General features: G+C 32.7%; 1 protein-coding gene across 1 annotated transcript in view; it reads right to left on the reverse strand.

Annotated features, from left to right (window-relative positions):
* LOC123528009 (uncharacterized) overlaps positions 1-23924 on the reverse strand; it is an 82666-nt gene that overhangs the window by 15373 nt on the left and 43369 nt on the right. Inside the window, exon 4 of the mRNA XM_053523003.1 lies at positions 20494-20519. Within this exon, the coding sequence (XP_053378978.1) occupies positions 20494-20519 (26 nt within the window). The remainder of the gene's footprint in view (positions 1-20493; positions 20520-23924) is intronic.

The following is a 23924-nucleotide window of genomic DNA, read 5'->3' on the forward strand; positions in this document are numbered from 1 at the left end:
ACCTGACTTTGACCTATGACCTTCAATCCTAGCCGACCGGATTCGAACCCGACTTGGCCTGTTTTCTCTAGCTACTTTTGTCCTTTGCAACAAGGTATCATTCATTACAATTACACATTAGGTTATGAAGATATGAAGAGAAATGTTCCCGACGGCGTGTCCGTCGTGGACGAAAATTGTTTTTCATATTCGTTTAGACAATATATCCAACTACTTACCAAAAGTAATTTCAATTTGATATCTTACTCCTAATGCTTTTTATAATAAAATGAAATTGATGAATTTTTCGAAAAAAAATGCTACCAAAATTAGCATTATACGGTCCCTATAGTCTACAAATCCTACAGACGGACAAAACTTACCTAAAACTATTTACTCCATACTAGAAATAATTGATATAAACCAAAACGTGTTACTTTAGAGCCTTAGTCAACGTAAAATATTTTTAGAAAAAATATCTTTCACCTGTATTTATCACTAAAATGTCATATGTCGTCCGTCGCGCTTTGAGGTCGACGCACGACAATGCGACATGACATCGCGACAATGCCAGACGACATTATTAAAATGTCGTTTCGCATTGTCGAGCGTCGCTTCGCGTTGTCGTGTGTCGTTTGGCATTGTCGTGTGTCACGATTCCGGCACAGTCACGACGCATGACATTTCAAGACGACAATGCGGAATTGTCGTATGTCGTGTCGCATTGTCGCGATGCCGTGTTGCATTGTCGTGCGTCGCGGTCTGACATTTTTACTAGTCGCGCGAAAGACGACATACTACATGGTCCAAACAGGATTCCATAGACAGGCGAAAAGAGAGAACTTTTATTGAAACAGGTCAGAACAAAACGAAGTTAAATCTGTTACTCCTCATCGTCAGCAATCAACTCAAAAACAAAACATGTTTGTTTCTTAAGACTAATTCAAATGAGATATGATCTTGGAGTGGAATATTAATGAAATACTTATGGTAAATCATAACACTAAGCTACTATTAAAATCAGTAGAATATCTATAGTAAAAACAACAACAACAAAAAACAGGATTTCGTATATAAAAATGTTAATGACAAACACTGTCAATATTATTTCATTCACAATTTACATATTACAACATTTGCTTAGCATAGGAATACATCATTGAATAGAACGCCTTTGGTTTAAACAATATCTATTTCCAAATATGCATTTCATACAAACATATATTAATGTGATAGGATTGAAGAGTTAGCTAAAAGTTTGTATTAAAACCTCATTTCTGACCGCCTTTCTGATTTATTGACACCTCACGTGACCTTTTACGCCGTTTCAGTTGACTGGTTACTCTGACCTAGAGGTATCCCGTCAACAACACGCGTGGCTCTGTTAGAACGAGGTTAATTCGGGTAAGGTAAGTTAATCTAGACAAGATTTAGCTGACCAGAAGGTTTCTTCTAGCGCATATGCAATGATTTGTCTTTTAAAAAAGAAAATCTGATTTTAGCATCATATTACAGATGCTTAATATGACAGTGATGAAAGTCTGTTAGTTTACTTTATGTTCAATATTAAAATCTTCGAAATTCTGTGCAGAAGTAGCACTCCCCCCCGTTTCGTCACCGAGCACCTGCATATTATATACACAAAACTATTTTATATATTCATTTACGAAACGCAAGAAAAGAATCTAGACAGGTTAAAAAAATGAAAAGAAGCATCTTTCATCAAGGGGCAGTACCCTGTATTTACCGTTGATAAGACAGAGTAGATATGTGAGTTTCTCCCCTTATCTACCCGTTAGCTTATCACCAACAAGAGGGTCATGATGACTCTGGGTCGCTCACCTGAGTAATATGAGCTTCAAATGTCAAAATGATGCTAAAATACATGTCTTAAGGAAGTAGGTCACATTCATGGTCACTGAAAGTCAATTTTAAGATTGATGTGCGAAACTGTATTTGTCATTCAAATTTCAAGGCTGTACCTTAAAAAATAAAAATGTAGGTCAGTAGGTCAAGGTAGCAGTTAATTGACTCCTAATTACTTGGGATCATCAGGTAATTATAATTAAACAGCCTAGGAAATATGGTCAGATAATTTTTGAAGTATTTTTTCCTATATAACTCATATAAAAACTAGGTGACCCTCGTGGCAGGGCCTCTTTTCACCCAGGGGCATAATTTGAACAATCCTGTTAGACAATGCTACATACCAAATATCAATAGCCTAGGCCTTGAACTTTCAGTCAAGAAGATTTTAAAAAGGTTTTTCCTATGTAAGTCTATGTAAAACTTGGGACCCCCCAGGACAGGGCCTCTTTAACCCCAGAGGCATAATTTGAACAATCTTGGTAAAGGACCACTAGGCAATGCAATATACCAAATATCAAAAGCCTACGCTTAGGCCTTGAACTTTCAGACAGGAAGATTTTTAAGGTTTTAATTATCCTACATAAGTCTATGTAGAACTTTTGACACCCAGGGCGGGACCTCTTTTCACCCCAGGGTCATAATTTGAATAATCTTTATAGAGGGCCATTAGATCATGCCACATGCCAAATATTGAGGCTCTACTCCTTGTGGTTTTGGACAAGAAGATTTTCAAAGTTTTCCCTATGTAAGTCTATGTAAACCATGTGTCCCCCAGGGCGGGGCCATATTTGACCCTAGCGAGATAATTTGAACAACCTTGCTAGAGGACCATTAGATGATGTCATATGCCAAATATCAAGGTTCTACGCCTTGCGGTTTTGAACAAGAAGATTTTTTAAGTTTTTCCTTTCGGTTGCCATGACACCCAGAGTTCTGTATGGAATTCAATTCTTTGAACAACTTGGAAGGGGACCACCCAAGAAACATCCTGGCCAAGTTTCATCAACTTCCACCAAATGGTTTTAGAGGAGATGTTGTTTAAATGAAAGTGTGGACAGATTGACGACGGACGGATGGACGCCGGACGGTGAGCGATCACAATAGCTCACCCGAGCACTCAAGTGAGCTAATAAAGTAAACAGTTGTCATCATCATCTATAGAAAATAGGAAGGAAGAAATGGGAGTCAGTAAAATAAATGCAAGAATTAATTGGATAAATATCTTCATGCATGAACATAATAAATAATAAACCTCATTAAAAAGAATAGCTATGATGTAATTATAGTCATGTAAATTATACGGTTTTATTTTACAAAATAATGAAAATTCATTTTCAACAGTGATATGAGACTGAAATTTTAATTGAATATATTCATATTGTGAATTAAAGACATCTAGATAAGATAACTCTGATTGATCATGAGCAGTTTGAACAGCTTTTAAAACTCGATTTGTAACATTTAGTGTTAAAATAACATTTTGCTTCAAGTCTTTCTTAAGATGCGGAGATACCCGGCTGTGAAATGGACTAAAACAGTCTGACATTGTGAAAACTTTTACTTGTAGCAATTAAGAACACACGTATTTACAATATGTAACAATACATTAAAATAACATACAATATATACAACATAACTGAAACAAAGTCTAAGCATTCACATATATAATCAAATCCGTCAAAAGTACGGTTCAACAGCACAGATAGTATCAATCTTCACAATCGGCGTTAACATCTTGACAAATTGATGTAAAGTGGGCGCATATAAATGACTGGCGCAACTCTCAAATGAAATGAAACTCGGCTGCCAGCATCTTTTCTATATACCTTGTATGACAATGCCAGTTAGTACAAAGCGGAAGCCTTTTAAGTTCGTTTTCGGAAGATACAACTACCGACTCGTAAATAGAAAATACATGTCTGAAAATGTCCCAAGTTAAATTCAACGGACACCATGATTGACTTTGATGAAAGTTGTTGTACAGCGCGTTCAAACTTCCCCGCCGCCGACTGTAATTGGGAGGACGCTACTGGTGGACACAGAAATTAATTTACTTATTCATCTGATAGATGGCTCTCTGATTCCTATGTTAATTCTTGATGATGAAACCCAGTCCATTTTACGAGGAACAGTTTGCCCTGTAAGAAAGAAATAACAATTTAAGACACCAGTCACATAATTCAGTACAACAGTTTTACTTTTATAAGACCTCTATCGTATTTGCATTTGCTTAATTAATTAAGTGTAATATGTTGCGTAACAAAACATCTGGTTGTATATCCGTTTGGATAGCGCACATTACATACAGTTCTGTAAATTTGCCTTTCTGTGATCAAAAGTATTCCATAATTTCGTAATAAGTCAACGTTTTAGGATAGAATGATGATGTAAATATAAACATGTAATTCTTTTTCTTTCATTTCTTTTAATCTGAAGTTTTTCTTTTTAAACTGACCCTTATACAGGCGGGGATGCTTGCTGTGTTAACAGAAGTTTTATCGTATTGTCATGCTGACAGCTACGTACTTAAGACTGTCTCTGTGAAGTTAGCAGAATAGCAGAATAGCAGAATAACGAATATCTCCAACAGAATAGCAGAATATCAGAATAATTCCTGGACCAGCAGAATAGCAGAATAGCTGAATAACTTTTTTTTTCATTCTACCTGGCATCTGTATGACAATTGAAATTAGCCTAAGACTATTTTTTTTTTTTGCGGTAAACATAACCATAATTTGTTAGAAAACCATTTTTGTCAGTTAGAATACCAGTGCTTAAAGCATTACTTGTACGCCCTGACGGGCTGCATATAGAGGTTCAAACTCCCTGGTTAATGGTACCATTACAGATTATTTGGAAAAAAGAGAAATACTACACACTACACTACCCATAGAACCTGTACAAACAATTACGTTTAATTAAACAAACCTTGAAAATATAAATATTGAAATATAAAAACGTTTACAAAACATTAAAAACTATCACCCGCTGCTATCGCATATAAAACAGTTATAAAAAAATAATACAATGACACGAATTCTCTGAAATACAGCTGGTCTGTGGGCTTTCTGTAAGTCCTCTAGTTTTTTCAATTTTGAAACCCAGAATTTGTGTAAAGGTTCTTTCACTTCAGCCATTAATACATTCATTTTGGGATTGTTTAAGACCGGATGTCGCTTTCTATCGTATGTCAAACAAAACTTATACTCATTTGAGTAAACTGTAATGCCGAAAAATTATTATGGGTGTTATAGGTACTAAGGCACTACTTATTATGTCCGAATTATAAAACACAGTTCCAGATTATCTTCTTTATTTTTCTTCAGTGGAATACCACGCAGTTTAAAGTTAACAATCAACAGTTTTCATACGGATATCCGTAGAATATAACAATAAGTAAAAAGCTTTATATATTAAAATATTATAGTGTTCTAGTGGAAAACCACAGTGCTTCTACTTGGAAATCCAAATCTATTCTCCTCCATATGCTATCTTGAAAAAGATATTCGCCCTCAACATATAATAACTGACCAATTAAAATAACCCTTATTGTGACTGTAATTAACAGTATAAACCAATCAAATTCAAGAATGCGTACATGGTAATAAAATTACAAGTATTTAAAATATTAACAAGTTTTGACAGCAATCAACGCCTTATCAGTCAGGAAGTCTTAACATTTAAATAATCCATACGATCACAAATATCTTATCATAAATACATTTAGAAGCCTTTAGCACATTCTGGACTATCAAAATATTAAAGTGTATAAATATGTCAAAGTTGAGACAACAATAAGTTTTGACATCTGTCATGAAAGCATTAAGAACTGAAAGAATTGCAACTTATATATAATTAGATATTTTACAATTTTTTTTTGTAGATTTGGTCTTTTTAAACTAACAAAAGTTATTACATTTCTGTATTGAATCTTCATCGTATACACTTTTATTCAGATTATTATTTTTTTTACAAAGAATTATACTGATTTTCAGCTGCACAACAAAACCTACAGTATAACATGGGTAGTGAAACAAATGTCACTTTTGGTAAAACATGTTTCTTCAAAAGTTCTGTTTCTTTAGCCATAGTGATTTTCATATATCACTTATACTGTGGGACGGAATTACTGAACTACGCAATCATATTACATTTCCTTAACGAAAACATAGATGAGACTCCTTGTTCATATTGTGGTTGTGGAATCATTGTTGTCAATTCCGAGTACTTACTAAAATTCAATATTCTACTTTTAAAACTATTAACAAATACAAACAAACTAGTTCATTCAAAAGATAATGCATTTTAACTGTTACATAAGATTACCTCGGAATAGAACTGTGTTTAAAACGCTAAGTCTAGTAACTACCTATATCTAAATTTGGTAACGTATGTTTCAGAACTACACAAGAGGACACATTATAACATATATTACATCAAATGATAGAAATAAACTCTAAAAATTGATGTGAGAGGTTGCGAGAAGTCCCTTTTTGGTATCAGTATCAAAATAAGTTCATCATACATGCATATGTTCATACTTACAGAGTCTGCACCATTTGTTTGGAACACGACAGTTGATGTCTTTATGATAAATTTGTAAAAACTCTTTTTAGTTAAGAGCTTTATTTCATTATAGTAATATCACTAAGCTACATCCTAAAATGGATTGAAACATACGTTACTTTAAATATTAAGTACAACAATACCAATTAGTATTACTCATACGACAAAACAACAAACAGATACAATACACGACTTCTTGATTCCAGGACTTGCTCAATTTATAGCTGTGAAGCACTGTACTATCTGTTCATAATGTCAAGCAAATGCATGACTATAGATGTATTCATAATAGTTTGGCACTATTTCAGAGGCATACGCGTTGAAATGTTTTTGTTGAAGGATATTGAAGGGATTTGGCATTGTAAAATATCTGAAAAATTCTATTTCAAACAAAACAGATAAAACGTTCAAGCACCACCAAAAGGTAAATTTTTCAATATACATGTATCATAAATTGCTTTGATAGGTTTAGAATGTATATGCTCATTTCCGTTTGTGTAATCAGATAGGGGGTTGTCCTTTAACAAGAGGTCGTAAATACTTACTAGTTGAAATGTGACAGAAAGATGCAATTTGCATTCAGACATAAACTTTATCAATGCTTTCAAATGTTTTAAAAAATTAAAATTGTTTGAAAAATGTTCTTTTTCACTTGACTTTTAAAATAAAGTGACAAATTCATTATGAGTTCAATTCTCCATTTGTCGTAATTTTACTAGGATACATTATATATGTAACATCAATCAGCCAGCCATTCTGATACAAATTAATATTACCTTATTACCTTGCAGCTACATTCAAAATCCTTTGAATTAAAATGAGAGCAACACGTTTAGTGTTAAAAAATAAAAGCAGCATTTAAATTATATTTTTGTAATTTCTTTTACGGTATGTATTTTGAAAATGGCGCCATCGTGATTAAAACAAACAAGAGAAGTAGCTCATATTGGTAACGTGGTTTTCAACTGAAATTTTAACAAAATCTGATGACTTCTATTACAGCAATGATTAATATTTAGATCTTATCCATATGCATGTCTGCAAATTTATTTCTGGCGGCCAGTTTAATCAAAGTACTGAAAGTACAGTAAGGCTGGCTACCACAAAACACTAAATAACTGTGTGGGGAAAAATATGTGCAAAATTTGAAATATTATGGGTTTTCCATATCAAACTAGGGCGAGTGTAGGATACTGTTGAGGGTATCATCTTAATTAACTTGAGCAAGGTATCGTTATGATATTACAGATAATAGATGGTGAAAATCACATAGTGTTCGCTTCATTGAGGATAATACAATTAGTGAGACAAACAGAATGCAATCCTCACTTGGGATTCTGAAAAAAGAAAACAAAGATTAATATCTATTAGGAAAAGTCAGTTTCCGAGATCGCAACCCCCATCAAACCGCAACCCCATAGCAGTGTATATATGGATGTGTACACATAAACATATCTAAACAATATAGACGAAGTAAAACTTATAGCGACGAAGACAAAATGAACAACGAAAGGAGCACGATCGGGCATCATCTTGTAACCGCCTGTGGCAAACACACCTGTGGTAAATTTAAACCATTTTTGCTGCGTTTGTATCCTTATACTTGGCCCCAACCATGGTTCCAAAGGCAACACTTAAAAGGCAAGTTGAGTCATTGAGTTTAATATAGACTTGCATATAAATAAGTAATTTTATTGTAGAAAAAAGATCATATTAAAAGATCGAGAACATGTTTAGAAAACTATCTGAAGGACAATGCTTACAATGTGTAAGTTGTAAGGGGTACAAACAAGAAAAGTATTGCAGAGCAATACAAGACTTCCTAGTGGTTAGGAACAATGCAGGCAAAAATGAGGTATTTTAAGGAACAAAAACTAAAAAGGAAGAAGTAAAGATTGTGCCAAACATTACCCTACATTGCCAAATTAAGTCTCCGTTCATGTATAAACTCCCGGCGTTTACTCTTGAATTTTAATAACTATATTGTACATTTTAACATTAATTTGGTATTTCAGTCAACGTTAATATATGTATGTGAAGGAGCTCACACTACTGGATGCATATACCATTAAACATGTTTTAAAACCCTGTAAAATATCCATTAAAATAGGAAAAACCGTTAATTAACCCAATTAATTCTTGCATCACTTTATTTAACAGGATTCACAATATTAATGGGTTACATGTTAAAATACCATTAAAACACCCATCTTTAACCATGTATCATGCCATTAAAAATTTAGTTTGGTAGCTAAAATAGTTAATGGCTTTGAAAAAATAGTGAAATTCTGTATTTTTTTAATTTAACAGGATTATTCATGGCCTTTAAATTTGATTTAATACCGATTAAATGTTCAGGTTGTGTACGATTTCATTTAAGTGTAAACTTAATGGCCCTTAACTGCAATGTAATGCCCATTAAATCCTAAATTCTGTAAAATGTGATTCGTATATATTTTCATTTTGGTTTTTGGCTTACTCTCCTATTGAATGCTTATAATTCCAGTCTCATATTGTTCTAAATTGGACTTTAATCACAATAAATACATACTACAAAAATCGGATTTATTTCAATGGAAGTCGGATGGAAACGTATTAATTTATTTGAAAACATCAATCTACAATATTTTGGTAAGGGTAAATACGTATTGATGTATGCCACTTTTTTCTGTTCCTTGTTTTTCTTATCCAAATAATAAGCATTTGTATATGAAAACGGGTGGGGTAAGGAATTTACATTATAAAATGTGTTCAGACTAGTTTAGATTTTCAAATTCTTGAGTAGAAACTAAGGTTTATAGAGAAGTGAACAGTACACATAATTGTGAAGATTTACAGTCTGATTTAAATTCATTTGGGGCATGGGCATCGCCTCTTTGTTTCAATGAATCAAAGAGTGTGGTACGCTTAATTGGAGATGGGAGAAGCTACTTGTGATGCAATCCCTCAAACATTTGCTCTTAGCTGTACAGTGCATGCATGTGAGCAAAAAATACTGAAGTAGAGCTAAATTGTGATTACCCATTGTGTGCTGACGTTGTCATCAACAGTTGCTTTTTTAATACACCTGATGCCTAATGTCTGTACCAATAAAAATTTGGTCAAAATGTTTGTCAATATTATAATGTTGAATAGTTAAAACTACCCATATGGTCACTTGATCTATTAAACCGGTACCTGTAAACCCTTCTCAGTACAACTCAATACAATACAATATCCATTTATTTTCTCATTTCATATGAACATATGACAGAATAAGGATACCATATAACAAATGTTTGTACGAGGCTGTTACATGTGTTTACATTACAAAATAGTAAGAGAAAAAAGAAGAAACAAATATTCTTCTAGCATTTTACAAAACAGTACATATGTATAGATACATTACATGTGTAGTAATACATAATTTAAATCAATACGGCAAATATTAAAATGAAGTTGATTATCTTAAGATGTCTAATTCTGAAGGTAAATTTTCATGGCCCTTAATTTGATATACAATTAAAATAGTATAAATCCATTAAAATTGAATCTGACATATTTAATGAGACCATTAATCAAGTTTTTAATAATTAACGACCATTAACAGAGTATTAAAAAAATTAATGGCTCCATTAGTTCTTACAAATTAATGGGGAATTAAGGGGTAATTTTTAATGGCACATTAATTTCATGGCAATTAAAATTTTTCATGGAGTTTTAAGGAGCCTGTTAACTTATTTTAATGGTTTAATTTAAGCAGCTTTTCATGGTCATCAAAGTCATTTTTAATGTATGGCATTAAAGCTCTGGTCATGAAAATCCCACTAAATAGTAAGAAGTAATGGGTGAACTTTAATGGTGACCTGTTAAAGCTCTGTTAAAAACCTTTGAAAAAATTAAGGCCAATTTCATGACCCGTTTAATGGCATGTGCATCCAGTAGTGTCACTGCCTTTGCTTGCGATTTTAGAATGATATTTTACTTTTAAAAAAATATACATTTAAAATATCAGATAAAATATATAAGTAACAAACACAACTTTACTTCGATATGCCATTCCCAAAATTATATATAAACATTAATCAGGTTGAAAAGACTTGCATTTTTTTATCAAGTTCAGAAATGTATTATGTGAATTAAATGCAAAGCACAGATATTTGGCAATAGGGATAAGGGGCCTCAGGGGGCAGGGTTCGGTCATGACTGGATGTTTAAATAAAGTTATTATTATTATTATTATTATTTACATGCCATTGAATATGTTATTGTATAGAATTAGGCGTTTAATCAAATTATTCAGTTTCGGTTTCAGTGATAAATTCCTATAAACTGATATATAGCACAGTAAGGTAGAAGAAACGTGCGGTACGGCTTTTATCATTAGTCGCATATAGCCTAAAATAGAACACGGAAAACCCTAAATAATCTAAGGAAATCTGACCTCACACCAGCTTAATGAAGGAACGCGTAGTAAGTTTGAATATGTAATTAGCAACGCCATTATAAAGATCTGTTTTTACTTCCAAATATTTTTTCCTTTAAAAGAAATCATGATTATAAAATGGTTGAAAAAATAGATTTATTGAAACAGGTAAGTTTATCTATCATTAAACAGATTAATGGTAAAATTGATATACAGCACGGAACTATTTTAAATAACTTTGTGTTTTCAGTCTCAGCAGTCTTTGTGACTTTCAATTTGTGGTAATAATATAGAGTTCGCCAGCATAAAAATGAATGGATAGTATCTTTATTAGATTTATCTGAATAACCAAACTTCAGTTCCTTGAAATCTCACTTGATTTGTTTTATAATACTGAATATTTTATCAGTAGTAGCTCATCAATATTTGTACGTGTAACCGATTTCAGGTGGTCATTTTGCGAGCGGTAAAATCCTCTGTAACAAATTTAAATCAATATCAGGTGATTTATGTTATAGCTTTGACTTTTGAAGAGCTAAACCTCTTTCCTATGTACATGTTTGATCAAATTTAAGGCAGTAAATTATTTGGAAATTTGAATAATCTGTGTAACTAAATAACTTGCTTCCCTTTTGATGTTCCCAATAGGGAACGTCCTTGACCATTTTGCGGTCGTATTAGGTTTTGCAATACTTTCATCATTTCTACTCCACTAGCAAAGAATAGGTCTGTCAGTATGCCAATCGCTGCAAATCACGAACCATAGGTCCGGCCAACTGACATTAAGATGCAAAGGTGTCTGATTTTTTAGTTAATTGTTCATTCATTTTGTTTTCTTTATTGTAAACATGAGGATGCTTTCCTTTATGAAGGATTAGAAGTTCTTAAGATTTTTCGCGTAAGTGTATGTACTAATGTGGTGGGTGGGGTACATCAACACCTACATTTTACATTTTAGTCGGTATATAATACATAACTTAACATTATTTGACATCCAAAGTAAATGTTTGATTATTTATGACATTTAGCTCATACCGACATCCACCCATAAAAGTTTCCTGAATGATAGTTTAACATCATGATATAGCTCAACCTTTGCCAAATTTCTGGGTTACGACTTTCAAATATTTTGGCCTTGGCCCACGGACCAAGTGTCTTAAGATTTTTTCAAATGTGCAAAGTGATTTACATTTGCGTAGTTCTAACGGCATTTTATTCCACAGTTTTGGACCAATAGTACAGAAACTTCTATCACTGAATGTTTTGCACTTGTTGTATGGAACATCATAACGACATTGATCTCAAACCTTGTCTACCAGGAGTATACTGTGTAAGCAATTCTGTTAATTACATTGGTACACTGCTTTCACCGTTAAGGACAAGTTTTGCGCACATGTTTTGAATACGTTGCATCTTACGCACCTCACCGTTAGCTACATCATACAGTATAACATTGCTGTAATCCAGATGTGAAATAACTAGAGACAAAACTAAAATTTCAGTGGCTGCTTTTGTTAAATATTCACGGATGTTCTTAAATCGTAGGTAATTCAACATGGCTGTACGACATTTGCGATTTACATGATTTTTAAAGTTTAAGGTTTCGTCAAGAAATGCACTGAGATATCTAATTGTGCTTTCACGTTTTATAACGTCACCAGCAATGTTAATCGAATTTGTAAAACATTTTTCAATTGAGGTCAGCTACCAAACATGATAAATTCAGTTTTTGAGGTGTCCATTTTATATATATATATATGCTGAACAAAACAGCTAACCCCCTATATGCTATTTATTTTAAAATCAAGATTAGATTACTGTAATATCAAACTTTATTTCAAATTTAAAAATATCACGTTAAAAGATGAAATTTAATTCATTCTACCAAACCACATTTTTAACAGTCACAAAAAAAAAAACCGAATTTATTGTTTGTTAAGTTTGCCCAGTTTATCATGTCAGCCCATTGTTCATATTTAAATGATAACTTTAAAACTTACTATTAGTTCGACTGTATTCTTCGTAAATATGATAATCAAAATTAAGCACTGCTAAAATTATGTATCGGTCAATTTTATCATATAGTAATCATAGTAATACATATAATAACAGTAAAAATAATACAGTTGTATGTTCATATAGCTGTGATTTATTCAGTTAAGTACTGCTCCGATTCTGAGAAATAACAATGGAAGTGAAAACCTTGTTAAACCGTTAAGAATTCTGATTTTGCTCATAATTTCCATACTGAATCTCAAACTATTTACTATTTATATTTAGCACACATTAATATCTCATTTATTTCAAATCTACAAAAATACGTAAACGCGCCACTTTAAGTTCTGGGAAAATGATATGCGTGCATTCTAATTTGTATATATTTTTTAAATAATATTTGATAAATATTTAACTATAAGCTCAACTTACCTCCGATGCTTGTTTCTGACATATAATCCTTTCAATAGAATATGTTCCTGGCAACGCACTTGCAGTAACTACCCTTGATTTATGAAAAAGTATTTGGTAAAATGTCTCCTTCATGGAGCTTTTTGTAAATGACATTTTCTCTACGACGGATAGTTCGAACTGACAGAGCCATGACCGGTTGTCATATAAGACTTACATAAAAAGCGCTTGGTGCAACCGTATAAGTCAGTCACAGTGACGCGTGGGTGTACAATTTTTACAAAACTATAAACTGTGATTTTTGACATTATTTAAATCTGGTATATTCCAAGTCCGTAACAATGACACGTGGCTGAGACAATTTATCAAACGATACACTTAAGTTTAAACACTTGATTTTTACATAAAATAAACGGTATGTAGCACAAAATCATCATCATCATCATCTTCAGTAATCGCCTCACTCTAGAAGAATATACTCACGATTTGATTAAAATACTGTACAAGCACAGCCGCAAGGGACAATTATTTACATCTAAAAGACTAAAAGTCTCTCTTTGTACACAGTTAAAAAAAAAGATAATTTAGAATGTGAAGATATTTCCTAGAACAGCCTTAAAGCCCTCAAGCGAAGGCTGATTTACGGCACATTGACACAGGCGGTTCCAAAGGACAACAGTGGCTGGGAAGAAGCTGTGTTGGTAGGCAGATTTGCTACAGGAGATTTGGTTGTACTGTTTGTGGATTCTGGCTGAATAATGTCGACAAGATTATGCGATAAAGGCAATATTTTATTTCTTATTTATAGAACACTTAGCCATTAAACTTAAGGTATTGGACCCGTAATAGAGTACCTCCTTTTTGAAGAGTATTCAATTCCTACCATAAACCTACTTTGACTGCATTTTTCAGGGGAGCGTGGGTTCAAGCCCTACTGGGACCAAAATGTTTTTCTCCATATTTTCCTTTTTTCTAGTAAGTTTTTACTTCTTTCAAGACTTATTATGGATGTAATGTACAAAAGTGGAAAATTTTCATTTTATAAGCGATTTCTTGCTGTTCAAAGTGAATTTACCTGAATCAGGAGTGGTCCGATAGCTCACGGACTTTTATTGCAACAATTGAGGCCAAAAGAAGTTTATACTTTTTTGGAAACAGTATTTCACATCCTCCATGAAAACCCATTTCCTAAGTGTCAAAGACATGCCTATCTATATTTTGTTCACTTATGTTTGTGATAGGGGAGGTAAAACTCACGTGTAAATATATTAGGGGTTAGGGTAAAGTTTACGTCTACAAGTTGCTTCATTGTTTAATTACAGTAACTATCTTATTGTCAGTAAATGTATAATTGTCAAACAATGACAGCAATAAGAAATTCATCAAAAAGGACTGAAGGGCAAACTGGACATTCAAGGTCAAAGGTCAGATTTATGTTAAAATCACAAAATTTGGCATATTTGAAATTTATTATTATTCTTATAAAATAGCTTGTTATCATAAGTCACTCATCTTTATTTATGTAATGTGTATATAACAGCCAAAATCAGAAATGCAAATTTTATTGCAAAAGTCAAGGTCAGCCCTGATAATTGAAGGTCAAAGTTCATTTTCATGCAGAAATGTGAAAATTATTACCTTACCTTTTTCTAATCTGTTTAATATGTTTTCACATTATTAGTCACTGAAGTTAATACGTTTTAATGTTTGTATGTCAGGCAAACTCAGCAGTGCAGATGTAACCCCAAAACTGCCAAGAGTAAAGCTATTATCAAAGGTCATAGGTTGTGTGGAAAAATTGCAAAAATAGCTTCCTGTTTGAAATATAACAGATATGTTTTAATCATTATAAGTAATTGCTCGTGGTTTATTTTAATGTATATATGTCTCACAATGTCAGTAATAAAGATATCGTCTAAAGTCAGACAAGTTCAAATGTAATATTAAGGGTCAAATGTCATTTTCAAGTAAAAGAGTGAATATATAGCTCTTAACTTTTCTCTTTGTTGACAATATCCTGTCGATCTAATCAATGATATATGTTCATTTTAATATGTAAATGTTAGGCGATGTCTGGTATGCACATATAATTATAAAACATTCAAGTTCAACCATAATATGAAAGGTCAAAGGTCAAAAAGTGAGTAAAATGTTTTCATAATATCACCTATTTGTAATAATTTGTATTGTTTAAATGTATTTGTTTTGTCATTTCAGTAACTGATCGTTGTTCATTTTACTGTATATATGTCAGACGATGTCATGGAAGAGAAAATAAGTCAAGGTCAAACCTAGTATTGAAGGTCAGGGGTCATTTTGTGTAAAAGATCAAAATGTAGCATACTTACTCATTACTTTGTTAAAAAATAGCTTTTTGTTATAATTCACTGTTAGAAATTTATTTTAATGTATACATGTCAAGCAAGGACAGCAAGGTAGGTTTTGTCCTAATAAGTCAAAGCCATTCCTTTTTATCAAAGGTCAAATGTCAAATTTGTGTGTAAATTCAGAAAAACAGCACTTCTGCAATGATTTTTCTTTATTGTTTTAGGGTATTTTAGTAACTGATCATTATTCATTTTAAAGTATATATAACAGGTGAAAACATTCTTCCTTAATTATGAAAAATTAGTCAATGTCAAACCTGACATTAAAGGTCAAAGGAGAGGGTCTTCAAGAAAGTTGCCATTATGAAGGAATGGCTGGAACAAGTTGGGGAGCAAATGAAAAGATCCTACGGCAAGTCTACAAGGCACTGAACGGCCCATAGCAGAGTACGCATCCACCTCATGGGCAACTGCTTCCATATCCAGTAAAGATAAACTGGACAACGTTCAAAATTCAGGCCTGAGGATAAGTCAGCAATGAGCAATGTAAACAACTCCAATAAAAAATGGAAAAAGACATCCAACCATGAACCATTAGAGACAAGACGAGATTTGAATGGAGTGGGTGTGATGGTAGTCTCTTTGCCTTCTCTGCCTGCACAAGGGTTTTGTACTCTCGTCTTATCTCTAATGGCTCAAGGTTGGCTGTCTTTTCCATTTCTTTTATTCGAGTTGTTTATCCTCAGGCCTAAATTTTGAACCTTTTCCAGTTTTTCTTTCCTGGTTTTGGAAGCAGTTACCCATGAGGTGGATGCGTGCTATGCTATGGGCAGTACGGTGCCTGTGTAGACTTGCCGTAGGATCTTTTCATTTGCTCTCCAACTTGTTCCAGCCTTTTTTCATAATGGCGAGTTTCTTGAAGACCCTCTCCTTTGACTTTTTATGTCAGGTTTGACCTTGACTAATTTTTCATAATCATGGAAGAATGATATCATCTGTTATATATACTTTAAAATGAATAATGATCAGTTACTAGTGTTAACAAAATACCTGAAACAATAAAGAAAAATCATTGCAAAAATGCTGTTTTTGCGAATTTTCACACAAATTTGACATTTAACCTTTGATAAAAGGATTGGCTTTGACTTTTTAGGAAAAACCTACATAGCTGACCTTGCTTGACATGTATACATTAATTTAAAATAAATTGCTAAAAGTGAATTATAACAAAAAGCTATTTTTAAACAAAGAAATGAGTAAGTATGTTACATTTTGATATTTTACACAAAATTGACCCCTGACCTTTAATACCAGGTTTGAACTTGACATACTTTCTCTTCCATGACATCATCTGACATATATACAGTAAAATAAATAACGATCAGTTACTGAAATGAAAAAACAAATACATTTAAATAATAATTTTTTTTACAAATAGATGATGACATTTGTTATTGCAACATTTTACTCACTTTTTGACCTTTGACCTTTCATATTATGGTTGAACTTGAATGTTTTGAAATTATATTTGCATACCAGACTTCGCCTAACATTTACATATTAAAATGAACTGATATTATTGATTAATATCGACAAGATACCCGGTATTGTTAACAAGGAGAAAAGTTAAAGAGTTATTTTTTCATTCTTTTACTTGAAAATGACATTTGACCCTTAAAATTACATTTGAACTTGTCTGATTTTAGACGATATCTTTATTACTGACATTGTGAGACATATATACATTAAAATCAATCACGAGCAGTCACTTATAATGATTAAAACATATCTGTTATATTTAAAACAGGAAGCTTTTCATGCAATTTTTGACAAACATTTGACTTTTGACCCTTGATATAAGCTTTACTCTTATCATTTTGTGGGTTACATCTGCACTGCTGACTTTGCCTGACATACAAACATTAAAACGAATTAACTTCAGTGACTAATAATGTGAAAACATATTAAATAGATTAGAAAAAGTTAAGGTAATACTTCTCACATTTTTGCATGAAAATGAGCCTTGACCTTCAATTATCAGGGTTGATCTGACTTTTTGCAATAAAATTTGCATTTCTGATTTTGGCTAAGATATACGCATTACATAAATAAAGATGAGTGACTTATGATAACAAACTATTTTTTAAGATTAAAAATTAATTTCAAATGTGCCAAATTTTGTAATTTTTACTTAAATCTGACCTTTGACCTTCAATATCCAGTTTGCCCTTCAGTCCTTTTTGATGAATTTCTTATTGCTGTCATTGTTGGACATATATACATTTACTGACAAAAAGATAGTTACTGTAATTAATCAGTGAAAATACTTGTAGATGTAAACTTTACCTAACCCCCTAATATTATTACAAGTGAGTTTTACCTCCCCTATCACAAACATAAGTGAACAAAATATAGATAGGCACGGCTTTGACACTTAAGAAATGGGTTTTCATGGAGGATATGAAATGTTGTTTCCAAAATAGTATAAACTTCTTTTGGCCTCAATTGTTGCAATAAGTCCGTGAGCTCTCGGACCAGAGGGGTAGAGTTACACACCTTTAAAAATACTGAGTTACATGCGGTAAAAGTTCTCTATTTTGCCTCTATTCTTTAGATAACGTATTGTGGAAGAAATGCAGGTAGGTTTTACTTCTGCCCCAAGGTTATTTTTGAATGAAGTGAGCAAAATTCAAAACAGATCCACAGGATTCGACCTTAATTTTTCAATGTTGGAGTTAGAATTCTGTTTCATTAAATCTGTTTACTTGAGGCACCCTAGAAAAAATAATATTTGTTTTATAATTGTTTAACAATAGTTTGATGTTTCTTTTATCAAAAGTAATGCTGTAATGAATTCTCTGCAAACGTTTTAGATAGTGGCCATCAAATTGAAATTTGTCTCTACTTGAGCTAGAGGAAATACCATAAATTATACAAAATTTACACACAAAAAAACGGATCGGTAAAAGTTGTTTAAAATTTGCAACACATAGTGAAACATGGTCAACTTTATGAATATACCAAGCAAATACCATTTTTAAACATTACTATTAGGGGTCCAATACCTTAAGCCATACAATGGTATTCCAGCTATCATAATTCAAACATCTTTGCCTCTACTACGGAGTATGTTATCAACATTCAAGTGATATCATCTTTTCATATTTGGAAGTTAAAAGTTTCTCCTGTGGATATAATGAAATAATAATTCTACTCGAAATTGGAAATGAGCAAAGAGAGACAACTCGTATAGTAATATGCCGCCATTACTTATTATTTGAATATATATGATGGGTCATTTCGACCTGCTTCATATGTACCAATGAAGGAAAATCAGTAAAATTTTATATACGTTTTAAACGTTCACGCGTAAATTTGCAGGTGCATCCATTTAGGGGCATATATAAATGTACAAATACACCGGTCAAATATATAAGTCCACGTATAATTTAAAAAGTGCATTTATAATTGCAAACACGCACTTATGCGTGTACTTGCATATTTATGCGTGCACGTATAAAATATACAGGTATTATTAGTTACACTGCTTGCTGGTGACAATATACAGGATATACACTGTTGAGGAAATCCATATCAGGCGAGAGCGAAACGCAAGCTTGACATGGATTTTTGAGCTAAGGATTTTCGAGACAGCGTATATCCCGTATCCTGCCTGACCAACAAGCTGTGAAACGATTTATCTAGCCAACTACCCTTTACTTCCATGCTATAATCGACACATTTCATAAATTAACAAAGCTACTTTACAGTGTAAACTGGTATACTGCAATCATTTGTTTGATCATCACGTTTTGTTTATAATTGATTAACACCAGCCACAAAATGCGCAATGAACTGTATTTTGACTGAATCACAAAACACAAAAGCTCATTTACACAGGTTATGTACTAGTTTTGATCAGAAACATAAAAAACCTTTATGTTCCGTCCTTTCAAAATCACCAGATTTCACCATGTCAGAAATATCTTGAAACTTCGGCTTTCACCCCGTTTCTTGGTAAATCCTTTATCTTGCACGTAGATTAAATGATCCTACAGCAAACTATTTAGTAACAAATATGTTAATTCCTTTGCTTTACTATGATTTAACTTAAACCATATTTCAACCATAGTAAACGTGACCGTGTCTCCCATACAGAATGTATCTATTTCAGCTTCTTACGACTAACTTAAAATATGTAAGAGAAAGAAAACGGCAATAAAACACTAAATTTAGTCTTGGAAACGATATCTATAGCTGGAGCTAATAATCTGACTTGATTCAATTACGCCAGCGATTCGGCAGCCATTTTGTTTTCATTAAAATTCATATCGGAAAATTACTAGCAGGATATGGAATATATTCTGTCTGCATAACCTATAGAAATGCAAGAAACTTGTAGAAGGCGAGATAAACTGTTATACGTGCATGTATATTTTGAAATGTTCGTGCATGCAAGGACGGTGCACCATACAACTGGCGCATCTGCCTGCAACTATCGCTGCTTCTGTTTCGCCTTTTCAGTAATAAAATGTAATATATCCAGGAATTCACCACCAAAGTCTACCGTCACTACCCACATAAACTCTGACGCACAGATTTATGTATCAACATTATTTCAGAATATCACTGTCTGAAATAGATTATCCTTACAGGAGGTAAAGAATGAAGTATAAAAAATGTCTTTATAAATTGAATTGTTACACCACACATCGTTGTACATAAATGTATGTATTATAACAATGTGGCCGAAATCAATAAACTACATTGTCATTGTCATTGTCAATAAAATATTGTTGAGACAATATTTGGGTCAATCTTCAAAATATGTTTTCAATGTAAGATATTTATCAAAACCAATTGTAATACAACAGCTGAAATATGAAAAAGAATAAAAAAATTTGAATAAGACAACAGATAGAATTGATTGTAATAACTTACCACCAATAGCAAGATAACTGCGCACACTGAAATGAATGAAAGTATCATTATGAACCCTTCAGCTTGCAAATAGCTGCAAAAGGATCATAAAACAGTTATTTTGATTCTTCTGTGTCTTTGAACGATCCTTTATCAAAATTTAAACAGAAAACAATTACATAATTTCCATCACTTCATGAATGAATCTGGTTGCTTCATGATGATGCTAGGTTATTCTGTCACAATTTCTAAACCATCTTAGGGTTTATGTGTGTATAAATGTTATGCTAAACTGAAGTGTATACTTAGTATATGTATTAAATAAAAGAAATCGTCTTTGTTGTTCGAAAAGCTTCGAAACGGCACCAAATTGTACTATAAAACACACCTCAGAACTAAACGGTAAGAAAGATTTAACTGAAAAAAGAGGCGGCCAACAACGTTATATGTATATTAAAGGTGTTTTTCACAATTATTTCTAGCGGACAGAATTTTTTGTAACTTTGCATATTTATAGATTGATGTATGACAAGTTAAAATAAAAAATAAAACTAATAGGTACCCGTGCTTCTTTTTTCAATATTCAAAGTTTATTAAGAACACCAAATCGGTATTTTTGTCTGAAGAAACAGTACATACATGTTATAATAAAACTACTGCAAACAATTATTTATTCGAAGTTTCATTCTGATGTTACTTTTTATGCATCCGAATTAATAACACCACTATAACTATGCATAAAATGTCAACATATAGATATATTAACTCAGAAAAATTACTCTTGACAGATGTCGAAAGTATCTGAAACTGAGAAAAACACGAAGTATTTGTTAATGATATGAAAAATCTAGCGGACAGATTTTTTCCAAATTTTATATTATGTAAGCTAGAACTAAGACAAAAAAATCTAAACCAAAAAAATAATATCAACCCGTGCTTGTTTTCAAGAAAAAATTAAAAAATATTCACTCCACCCACAAAAGTATTTTTTCATTACCCCACCCACCTAAAAATTATGAACATTTTTTTTCTTACAAAACAAATTGCACAATGTTATTACCAGTTCCTTAACCAATATTCTTACTCACATGCGGAATAATGCTCCTTTAAGGTTGCAAGCCTCTAGATCAAATACTTTTTGAGATACGTGCTACACAAGCTTTCACATCCCATTTACGTATATATTTGACCACGTCAAGGGACATAAATCTGTTTTTATTGAGTGAAACCTCAAATAAAAGCACTGGTGCACAATTTCGCATTCTGAATTTAATTCTTGTGTGGTTTCATGACTCTTGGCGCATATAATTTTGAGGTAAATGCGACACAAATGTTTAGACCCTTTATGTACAATTTGACTATCAGGGGCCATAACTCTGGTCTTACTACGTGAAATTCGGGATGGGGCACAAAAAGTATAACAACATTTTTAGGAAGTCACATTTGAACTTGAAGGAGATATATCTACTTTAAGATTTTCTGGAATTTTATTTGACTTGGAGTCGGCTGCATCATTACTGGACGAAATAGTTTACTTTCAAATTGGCTGTCCACAATGTATTCGATTCGAGCACTTCCTACAACTACTCCTCCAATAAAACACCATCACTTTTAAAGGTAAAATATGGATGCACGACCTATATTGTCAGTACATATGATATAGTTTGCGCGAGTGCCCTCATATCCGACAATTATGCACTTTCGGCGGCGAATTCTGAACTTTACAATGGATATCGCTTGCTGCGCGATTGAGCTGCGCACAAAATATTGTGATGAACTCCTTTAAATAGATATACTGAACCAAAGAGCATTTGCTATTTTGCAAATACGAGGGGTGTTAAAAATATCCGGAAAAGTGCTTTCATTTCTTTATTTCTGGTCCCTTTTTGCTAAAATTTGAAAATATGACGGATATGAAAATATTAAAAGCGAATACCTAAATTACAGATTTCAGAACATACACAATATTTATTTGTATCCTATGCAACGTCACTACCTCAAAAGCGGCCCAACGTCATTTTGACGCTGTCGTATCACACACAATCAATCAATACAACTCGTTATTACCATTTATCGCCATTAAATGCATTTTTACCCCTTCCAACGAATAGGTAAATATTGCGCATATGATATTCCTGTCGTATTGAAGAAATTGGACACTAAACTGCGATGCCGCATCAAGGAGCTCTTTAATTTATAAAATGTGACTGAACGTTATTTTTCATGTCTGTACAACAAGTCGTAAGTACAATTCTCCTGACCTCTTTTAAACGCCCCGTTCCACTAATAAGATTTTGTTGTCCTTAAACCTTTTGCAACATAGCATTTGTCTCTTTCTTTGATTTTCGATTCAAACACAAAAAGTTATCTAATGTCTCCGTTCAACACTGACTTTCAAGCGATGACCAGCCAATTTTTTTTAATGATGTCACGTTTATAATTTGACGTTGTTGGCACACATCAATATTTACCCAATCTAAGAAAAGGTAGCTTCCAAAATAAGTAAGTGGCAAGTAATGTTTTAGCGCATGTAAAATAGAAAAAGAGACAAAATTGGGCCGGATGACGTCACATGCCATTGCCAAGAGGACTCGAATCTACTTTTTATTTATCCAAAGACAATATACTTTTAACATATCAACTTGGTATTCCCTAGTCTACATAATATTACAGCTTCATTTATTTTTGATGATACAGGAAGAATTGAGAGCTTCTTTCCGGGTATTTATTGAACACCCCTAGTAGTTTAAAAAATTACAGAAAGTACATTTCTAAATTAAGGGGACAGTTAGATCGTTAGATCGATATATCAGTATCAACATATCAAAATTTCAAAAGTACACTGGAACCTGTCTAATCCGAACATGCTCAGACCAGAAAAAATGTTCGGATTAGAGGGGTTTTCGGATTAGAAAGGTTTCTATTTTAGAACAGACTAATAAGATATAATTACACTATAAGCAACATGTAGATTGGTTTAGTGTAATATCAATTTTCAAGTTAAATTTAACTTCTCAACATCACTTATAAACACTCCTACATTCTCAGAAGGTAGCTAAAAAGAGAATATTTTACTTGTCCGGCTATTGTAACAATCCGATTTAGTATCACTTTCAGTAAATCAATTTCCTATTTTAAATGAACAAATTCTGCAAACATCTGTGAGGAAGGTACAGGACAAACAAATTGATATGGATCTATTACATTGTCAGTACTTATTGCAAATACATGTATATGTATTCTTACAAGTTTCTGTTCAAACAAACTACATGTACATGCAACTTTCACACCTGTGCTAATTGCAATAATCTACAAACTAAAAATCTGACATGACTTGTGATTACCAGTGTTGAGGGCCTATTGTTGCTGACACCTTTATAACGATTAATAGTTAAAATTGTAAACAATCTCAAAAATGTCAAAAATGAGCAAGATTTACATCAGCAACAATG

This window comes from Mercenaria mercenaria, chromosome 14 (assembly GCF_021730395.1).
Source record: "Mercenaria mercenaria strain notata chromosome 14, MADL_Memer_1, whole genome shotgun sequence".
NCBI lineage: Eukaryota > Metazoa > Mollusca > Bivalvia > Venerida > Veneridae > Mercenaria > Mercenaria mercenaria.